At 46.6% G+C, this 9,433-nt stretch overlaps 1 protein-coding gene across 2 annotated transcripts; it reads right to left on the bottom strand.

Moving 5' to 3' along the window:
• Positions 1–1,269: 1,269 nt before the first annotated feature.
• Positions 1,270–4,934, bottom strand: LOC140065396 (uncharacterized). Of its 2 annotated transcripts, none has more exons than XM_072113011.1 (3): positions 4,733–4,934; positions 4,337–4,427; positions 1,270–3,153 (listed from the first exon to the last, which is right to left on the bottom strand). In XM_072113011.1, the coding sequence occupies exons 1-3, from the start codon at positions 4,841–4,843 to the stop codon at positions 1,772–1,774; spliced, it is 1,584 nt and encodes a 527-aa protein (XP_071969112.1). In that variant the 5' UTR covers positions 4,844–4,934; the 3' UTR covers positions 1,270–1,771. The 2 variants fall into 2 exon arrangements, with proteins under 2 accessions (XP_071969112.1, XP_071969111.1); XM_072113010.1 differs by having other exon boundaries at positions 1,274–3,153; positions 4,337–4,439; positions 4,733–4,932.
• Between the last annotated feature and the right edge of the window lie 4,499 nt (positions 4,935–9,433).

The following is a 9,433-nucleotide window of genomic DNA, read 5'->3' as shown; positions in this document are numbered from 1 at the left end:
TGAAGGCTAACACATTCAAATTCTGTAAGGGCTGCTACGCCTTAGAAGCCTAATAATGATTGACAGTAATAATATTATCTACAATTTCATTTAGCTTCTAAACATTCCACATCGTAAAAGAAAGATGAGATAGATCGAAGATGATAGACAATTGTCACGGGTGACCCCGCGATCCATGTCTCCGATCGTGGGGGCGCCCGTGTCCCACTGTGCTGCCGCTGCCCAGCTCCTCCGGGTCACTACTTACCTGTCCCGGCTCCTGATGGCTCCGGCTCCGGTCCCGCTCCTGCTCGCGTACTAGGCCGCGCGCGCCCCCTCTTCAAGAATTTGAAGGGCCAGTGTCCTCCTTATTGGCGCAGGAATTCCCAGCTCGGCTATACAGCCTGGTGACTTATGCATCCCCTGCCGGATCTTCAGGTCAGTTTACTGAAGACAAAGCCTCCCAGAGTGTTTCCAGACGCCTCCGAGTTTCCTGAGCGTTTCCAGACGCCTCCGTGTTCCTGTGGTGTTCCCGTGGTGTTCTTGTGTTCCAATCCTGTGGCAGTCCTGTAGTCTTGTGGCGGTCCTGTATTCCTGTGGCGGTCCTGTAATCCTGTGGCGCTCCGAGGTCCTGCCAGCCATCCATCCGAGGTCCTGCCAGCCGGCCATCCCGAGGTCCTGCCTACCCGTGGTCCTGCCTTCCCATGGTCCTGCCTTCCTGTGTTCCTGCCTTCCCGTGGTCCTACCTGCCCTGTGTCCCTACCTTGGCTGCCACCGTGGGCCCAGTCACACCTGTGGAGCGACCTGGTGGCTCCCCGCCGCAGCAAGACCATCCCGCTTTGCGGCGGGCTCTGGCGAAGACCAGGAGTCCACTTAGACTCCACTCCCGGGTTGCGGCTGGCATCGTTATCTCCCGCGGTGGTCCAGGTAGTCCACAAGACTTTAATTCTGAGGGACTATCCCCATAGACTGTGACAACAATGAGATCCAATAGATGCATATAACACATACTGACATTCTCAGCTCTGCTTATCAGCTATCACTGTGTGTGTGTGTGTGAACTCGTCTTGGAATGTAGGTAGGAGGGGCCGATGCCGAGACATTGCATGGAGAAGACAGGAGAAGTTTTTCATGAGAAGAATCTGCCCTGTCTGACCCTAAAGTCAGAAGATTAATGGTCGGATCCAGGGGCAGCCGAAATTGTGTACACCAGGACTGATAGAGACAGGTGGGACTTCTATCTGTGTAATGCTGTATTTCTGTTAATAACAGTGAATTAGAGAATGTGTTATTTTGTTATCCTGAGTACATATAAGAAACTTGTCTTCATGGGAGGAATACCCCTTCAAGTTTATTGATATCTTTAATGTATAGATTTCAAAAATTATGCAAACTGCAGCTAGAGAAAAAAATCTAACTAACTAAAGAATAAAGATCACAAAAGTCTAACATTACAAAATATATCAAATATGCAGAACTTATTATTAACCCAGTACTTCCAATATCATTGATTCATATTGTACAATGACCTATATTATGACTATATTAAATCTGACACCGACACTGAATGACAGTCACAGCTCGTTACTGTCAATATGTTCGAACAATCATTGTGACTGAAAGTACAGACATTTCCTAAACTACATGCAATTCATTGACTCCACCGACGTATAACTTGATCTGGGAATCCTGGGAGTGAAAATGGCTTCTCCGCTGGGTGAATTCTCTGATGCCTTACAAAACCTAGTTTATCATTCTACCCTTTTTCCGATTCTGCGCTTGATAAAGACGTCTAAACTTTGTGAATTTTCTGATGTTGAGCAAGAGACGATTTATCTCTACATCTTTTCCCACACTGTGGACATACAAATGGCTTCTCCCTTGTGTGGATTCGATGATGTATAAGAAGATCTGACTTCTGATAAAAACATTTCCCACATTCTAAACATGAAAATGGCTTCTCTCCCGTGTGACTTTTCTGATGTCTAACCAGACCTGATTTATCACTGAAGCTTTTGCCACATTCTAGACACGGAAATGGCTTCTCTCCTGTGAGACTTTTCTGATGTCTAACCAGACCTGATTTATCACCGAAGCTTTTGCCACATTCTAGACACGGAAATGGCTTCTCTCCTGTGTGAGTTCTTTGATGTCTAATAAGAGCCGATTTCTCATTGCAACATTTCCCACATTCTGAACATGAATACGGCATTGTCCCCGAGTGAATTCTCTGATGTTTGACGAGATTACCTTTTTCTTTAAAACTTTCCCCACATTCTGAACATAGAAACGGCTTCTCCTCTCTGTGACGTCTCTGATGTCTGACTAGATATGCTTTAACACTAAAACATTTCTCACACAGAGAACAGGAAAATTGTTTATGTGTTGAATGACTTCTCTCATGTTTGATGAGATTCGATCTATCTGCAAAACATTTCCCACACTCCGAGCACGGAAATGGTTTTTCCCCCGTGTGAATTCTCTGATGTCCAATAAGAGCTGATTTGAACCTATAACTTTTTCCACATTCTGAACATGAAAATGGTTTTTCCCCACTGTGTCTTCTCAGATGGATAAAAAGAGATGATCTATCCTTGTAATGTTTTCCACATTCTGTACATGAAAATGCCTTCCACTCTGTGTGAGTTTTCTCGTGTTTTAAAAGATTCGATTCGTCGACAAAACATTTTCCACATACTGAACATGAATATGGTTTTTCCAATGTGTGAATTCGCTGATGTCTAACTAGATCTGATTTGAAGCCGTAACATTTGCCACATACTGAACATGGAAATGGCTTCTCCCCCGTGTGACTTCTCTCATGTTTCGCAAGATTTGATTTGTCTGTAAAACATTTCTCACACCGCGAGCAGGGAAATGGTTTCTCCCCTGTGTGGATTCTCAGATGTTTTACAAGGTCTGATTTCAGTCTAAAACTTTTGCCACAATCTGAACATAAAAATGGCCTGGTTTTAATTTTTTCTAGTTCGGCTTCTTGACATATATTTGGCTCCGTAGGTGAATTAGGATCACATGGTAGATATTCAAAGTGAAGGACTGTGGTTATGTATGGGATAGTGTTGTGCTCTTCATTTTTATCTTGTGCAATATCACAATCTTCTGCTTTAATGTCTGAAGACGACAGAAGTCCCTCCAAGCTCCTGGTACAGTCATCTGCCAAGATAATGTTCAATCTAAGTTTATAAAAAATTTTTAAATTAAAATAAAATCAACAAAATAAATCATCAAAGTAGGGTCATGTAGGAAGTGAAATCTGCCTAAACAAGTTCTAGGTATTTTACAGATACCCTTTTGTAAGCTCCTATCCCTGTCCTTACACAATGGGGCATATTTACTTACCCGGTCCATTCGCGTTCCAGCGGCGGCTTCTCTGACGAGCGTTCGCGTCTTTCGGCGATTCATGAAAGTCCTGCGCCCGATGTCCACCAGGTGTCGCTGCTGCGCAGAGGTCCGCCGAGTTGCGTCGGAGTTCACTGATCTCTTCCTGGTGCATGTAAGTATGGTGCGTGCGACCAATTTTTTTTTTTGTAAATGCGGCGGTTTTTCCGAATCCGTCAGGTTTTCGTTCGGCCACGCCCCCCAGATTTCCGTCGTGTGCATGTCAGCACCGATGCGCCACAATCTGATCGCGTGCGCCAAATCCCGGGGCAATACAGGGAAAATCGGCGCAAATCGGAAATATTCGGGTAACACGTCGGGAAACCGCGAATCGGGCCCTTAGTAAATGACCCCTAATAAATTAATTATCTGAGAAAATGTTACAGATTTAACCCCCAGACTCCTCTTCAAAATACTCAGATCAGTACAGTAATTGTTTGTAGTGAAGTAAGAAACAAATGATCGGTTGCTCGCTTGAAATTTTGGTGGCTCTGACATGTGACACTGTTGTAGTGCAATCTTTAGAGGTTCCTGCACGGTTTGCTGATTGATACTATCTTTTTAATCAACTATAGGCAACTAGCATCTAGTATCAAATGAATCTAGAACATCTGAACATGCTGTACACTATGATCTATCATCCGTATTATAGCAAAGGGAATGATATTGTATTATGGGGTAAAAATCGTTCCCATCATTGTTCCCACTGAGATGTTCGTCTTAATTTTGACATGATGTTTTCCTTTACATTTAGAAAGGCATGTCTCCGATTTTTGCTTTTTATAAGGTCTCTTATATTTTGACACTGATGGAACATCTCAGTCTCTTCCTCCGAGGTCCTGGTGAGCAGTATTCCTGACCCTCATAGCTCCCACCTTCCAGCTTTTCTTAGTCTATGTCTCCATGTTCTGTATTGTGTTATCACTCGTCTCTGCTTTATCTAGTGGTTACTACTCACCTGGGCAGTTACCTGTAGGAATCTCCTCCTTACATCGCTCATCGCCCCTCACATATGTCTCTGGGGCAGGAATATTCTTCACATCTTCATCCTGATACACAAACTGAGAAACAAATATTGTAAGAAGTCACCAGACTGAGGTTTTAAATGAAAATAAAACATTAGCTTTAACCCTGTCAGATCATATTTGAACAGGAGTTATCTGAGAAACATAGCTGCAGATCTCCACCATGTTGATACTTTATTCCAAGCAGCAGCATCAAGTGCCAGAAACGAAGATAAACTGCAGGCACCATCTAATGTCTATGGTCATCTTCAGTTTACGAAAAAAACAGACTTCAGCTAAGACCTTCACAGATCGGAGAGAATATGTCATGAAGTCTTATCTCCATCTACCTGATGATCCTGTGGGACATATTTCTCCTCTGAACAATCCTGTGGTAGAAGAAGAGGACTGGGACATCTCTCCGGTGATGTTCTCTTACTGGATCTACCTGTAGGAAACATCCAGAGACTGAATTCCTTCTTTCCATACAGATAATGAAAGGACGTGTGGATTTAGTCCTGTCTATTACCTGCTGATGTGAGGGGCTGGTGGTCCTCCATCATGACGTCCTTGTACACATCTTTGTGTCCTTCTAAATACTCCCACTCCTCCATGGAGAAATAGACAGCCACATCCTGACACCTTATAGGAACCTGACACACACAATGATCCCGTCATCACCCAGATCCCTTCATAGCGTTACTGTATAATGTCCCAGCATTCCCAGCAGTGTCACCTCTCCAGTCAGCAGCTCCATCATCTTGTGGGTGACTTCTAGGATCTTCTGCTCATTGATGTCATCATGTATCAGGGGGTGAGGTGGAGGAGCCGGGATTGGGCTCAGGGTTCTCCCCCGTCCTTCATACACAGGGGCCTGACAGCGCCCACTAGAGGTCTTCTTCACTACTGTGTAATCCTGGTTATGGAGAGACACATTGATAAATCTCCCTCCATACATTTCCAGAGTCTCTCACCTCTCCAGTCCTATCATCTGTTATTCCCATAGATAATGATGTCATGTGACCTCATCACAATCTCTCACCTCTCCAGTAATATAGAAGAGAATCTCTAGGGTGAGCTGGAAGATTCTCTCTGCCATTGTGACTCTGTCCATCGTTGACGGGCCAGTGTGGAAATTTTTCTGAAATGAAAATAATCAGAACCAGAGCCTTATCACAAATCAGGAGGATCTCTGTACCATGGCTCAGCATAAGCGCCGGTACTTGACAAAAGTGAAGCTACGGGCAATGTCTCTTCTGCCAAACCAATAGCAGCTGCAGGACACCACTGATTTACCCCAATCACTGTTAGCGCCGCACCGGTACCCCTTCTGTAGTACCCCTTATGCATGTCTGTCGAGATTGTGTCCATTTGTTACTGTCACTATTGTATTTTGTACTGTAATTGTTTCACCTTATGTCATGTAATGTGGTCTCGTTGACCTGCATTGTCCTCTAAACGTTTGTTTGTAACTAAGGAACTAGTAACATGTAAGAACGCGCCTCTCGTAGTGTATGTATGTAACTGTAACATTACGTCTGTCCTGTGTGTAACAACTGCCACAACACTATGTACAAAACTATTTCCCCCCAGGGGATCAATAAGGTACTTTAGTATTGTATCTTATCACAATAATGTACAGTAATACAATTACTGTAATCATTTTACCAGATAGATAGAAGGGGTCACAGATAAATGTGCCCCCGGTAATCCTGACAGACGACACCGGTGACTACATACATACCTCCGCCTGCAGAGCTGTGCTCCAGATATATGTGAGAGGGGGAAAGGATCTGTGATGGTGTCATAGTCATGTGATCATCCCTATGTGTGGGAGGAGTCCGGCTTCGGGGGTGGAGAAGCTATAGGACCTGTGATGATGTCATAGTCATGTGATCATCCCTAGGTGTGGGAGTAGTCCGGCTTCGGGGGTGGAGAAGCTATAGGACCTGTGATGATGTCATAGTCATGTGATTAGTCACATGTGTGGGAAGATTCCGACTATCCCTGTTAGAGACTATCCCTGATCCTCATGTGAGGAAAAGTTCCGACCAGTGATTAGACTGAAGGAAGCCCCACATGGTGTAATAATATACACCAATAGAACTATTGATTAAATAGGAAATTAAAGTGTCTTTTCCTATATCGAACACAAAAACCCCAGCGCGCCGCTTCTATTTCTCATCCACATTAGATCTCTCATCCACATTAGAGGGGTGCGACGTGGAGAATACCTGTTTCAACACCTAAGATGGGTTATTGAGAACACTTGGTCATGGTGTTAGACCTCCCACTGCAATACTTCTGCTGTATTTCCAGAATTTGTTAACACAGTTGCCTGAAATCTGTTATTCTGTTTGATGGTGCACCCATGGGCCCTGGGCTGTATGAATATTATAGCTCCCACATGTCTGGAATCACTTCCTACATCTAGTATTTGAATTGAGCTTTTTGGGGAATGCGCCACTTCTGCGGACACTTCAGGACATTTGGAAAACCTTCAAAGGTCCTGAAATGGCTCTTGTGTACATGTGTATTGAGAGCATGAAGAAACGTACAAGGCTTACATGGGTGAAGGTTAGACATTCGTTCAAGCATTAGCGAACTCGCAACTGCTCGGTGCTCGGACGAGTAGTTCGCCTGCCCGAGAAGATGTCATCTCGCAGCGTTTAGATTTTTGGCGGCCAGAAACAGAGCCAATCACAAGCCAGGAGACTCTGCAGTACACCCAGCATCACGTGGTACACTTACATGTCGATAGCAGTGCTTGGCTGGCCTGATCAGGTGACCCTGGAATAGACTAGCCCCTGCCTGCGCTGCTCGGATCATTCTCTGTCTGGATGCCGTTAGGGAGAGAGCAGCTGCTGGTCAGGGATAGCGTTAGGGTGTTCTAGTAGATTACTGTTAGGCAGGAGTGATTCTCCAAGAACCTTACTGTTAGGCAGGAGTGATTCTCCAAGAACCTTACTGTTAGGCAGGAGTGATTCTCCAAGAACCTTACTGTTAGGCAGGAGTGATTCTCCAAGAACCCAACAGCCCTTGTTAGGGCTTTTCAAAAGTTAAAGTGACACACTCAGTCACAGCACAAAATCCTTTTGTGTGCTGTCAGTGTAGGTTAGAAATTAGCCATAGCAATAATCTTCTGTGGTTACTGCAGGGGTCAGAGGCCGTGGTCCTGGGCGGGGTGAGACACCACCTGCTGATGAGGGAGCAGGGGAACGTCGCAGAGCTACACTCCCTAGCTTCATGTCTCAAGTTCCTGGGAATCGTGGTAGAGCACTGTTGAGGCCAGAACAGTGCAAACAGGTGATGTCGTGGATTGCGGGCAATGCTTCAACTAATTTGTCCACCAGTCAGTCTTTCACGCAGTCCACCCATGTTACCCAAGTGAGCACTCCTCCAGCTCCTCCACCTCAACCTCCTTCAGACAGTCTGCCCCCTCCCAGGAAAATTTGGCATTTGAGCCGATATACTCTGAGGAACTGTTTTCTGGACCCTTCCCAGAGTCACAAACCACTTGTCAGGTTGCTGCTGAGCTCTTTCCCGATGCCCAGGTTTTCCACCGGTTGCAGTCTGTGGGTCATGATGACATTCTTGACGTAGTGGAAGAAGTGTGTAAAGAGGTGTCGGACCATGAGGAGACACGGTTGTCAGACAGTGATGAAGTTGTTGTCAGGGCAGGAAGTCCGAGGGGGAGCAGACTGAGGGATCGGAGGATGATGAGGTGACAGACCCAAGCTGGGTTGATAGGCCGGGTGAACACAGTGCTTCTGAGACGGAGGAGAGTCCTCGATGAGAACAGGTTCGGAAGAGGCAGTGGTGGGGCCAGACGGAGAGGCAGGGCCAGAGCTGGTGCATCAGCGCCAAATGTTTCACGTAGTGAAGCTTCCGTGGCGAGGGCTAGATTTTCTGAAGTCTGGAGGTTCTTTAAAGAAACAGCAGATGACCGACGGACTGTGGTGTGCAACCTATGCCACACCAGGATCAGCAGGGGTTCCACCACTACTAGCTTAACCCCCACCAGTATGCGCAGGCATATGAATGCTAAACACCCCACTCAATGGCACCTCCGGCCGGGCCCACCACTGCTCCTTCCCCTGTGTCATTTGCTACCTCTACTAGTCAGCCTCCTGCCCAGGACCCCGGCACAAACACCTCCAGTGCGAAAACCACACCTTCGCCTCCACGATCCTCCACAGCGTCCACCAATGTCTCCATTTGCAGTGTTCAGCTGTCTATACCCCAGATGCTGGAGCGCAAAAGGAAATACAGTTCCTACCAACCCAAACGCCCAAGCCCTCAACGTCTACATTTCCAAATTACTCAGCCTGGAGATGCTGCCCTATAGGCTGGTAGAGACCGAGGCCTCTCGCAACCTCATGGCGGTGGCCGCCCCTCAGTGTTCAGTCCCCACTACTTTTTCCGATGTGCCGATGTGCCGTCCCAGCCCTGCACCAGCACGTGTCAGACAGCATCATCCGTGCCCTGACCATATACTGCCGACACCGAGGATTGCGGGGCCTACCTCGGTCACGGTCTCTCAGGCCTACTATGACAGAAGAGGGCAGCATTGCTCAGTCCTTCACTGTTCAGCGTGTATGGATAGAAGAAGAGGAGTTGGAGGAGGAAATGGACAGTCAGGCCAGTGAGGGAAGTGAATTCTTGCGCGTTGGGACTCTGGCGCATATGGCAGATTTCATGCTAGGCTGCCTATCCCGTGACCCTCGCGTTCAAAGAATTTATTCACCGATTACTGGGTATTCACTCTCCTGGACCCACGGTACAAGCAAAATCTTTCCACTCTCATCCCTGTAGAGGAAAGGAGTGTGAGAATGCACGAATAGCAGCAGGCCCTGGTGCACAAGCTGAAACAGTATTTCCCTTCTGACAGTGCTAGCGGCAGAGGGCGTACTTCTGCGGGACAAGTAGCGAGGGAGAGTAGGCGAGCAGGCAGCTTGTCCAGCACTGACAGGGGTACGCTTTACAAGGCCTTTGCCAGTTTTATGTCACCCCAGCAAGACACTGTCACCTGTCCCCAGTCTCGGCAGAGT

This window comes from Engystomops pustulosus, chromosome 6 (genome assembly GCF_040894005.1).
Source record: "Engystomops pustulosus chromosome 6, aEngPut4.maternal, whole genome shotgun sequence".
NCBI lineage: Eukaryota > Metazoa > Chordata > Amphibia > Anura > Leptodactylidae > Engystomops > Engystomops pustulosus.
Note: the sequence above shows the minus strand (reverse complement) of the source record. Positions and strands in the feature narration are given on the sequence as shown.

Coding starts and splice junctions, on each gene's coding strand:
- LOC140065396 (XM_072113010.1), bottom strand. CDS start 4,843: ATGTTTCCTACAGGTAGATCCAGTAAGAGAACATCACCGGAGAGATGT. Junction 4,440..4,732: donor ATGTCCCACAGGATCATCAG/GTAGATGGAGAT, acceptor TTTGTTTCTCAG/TTTGTGTATCAGGATGAAGA. Junction 3,154..4,336: donor TCCTACAGGTAACTGCCCAG/GTGAGTAGTAAC, acceptor TTATCTTGGCAG/ATGACTGTACCAGGAGCTTG.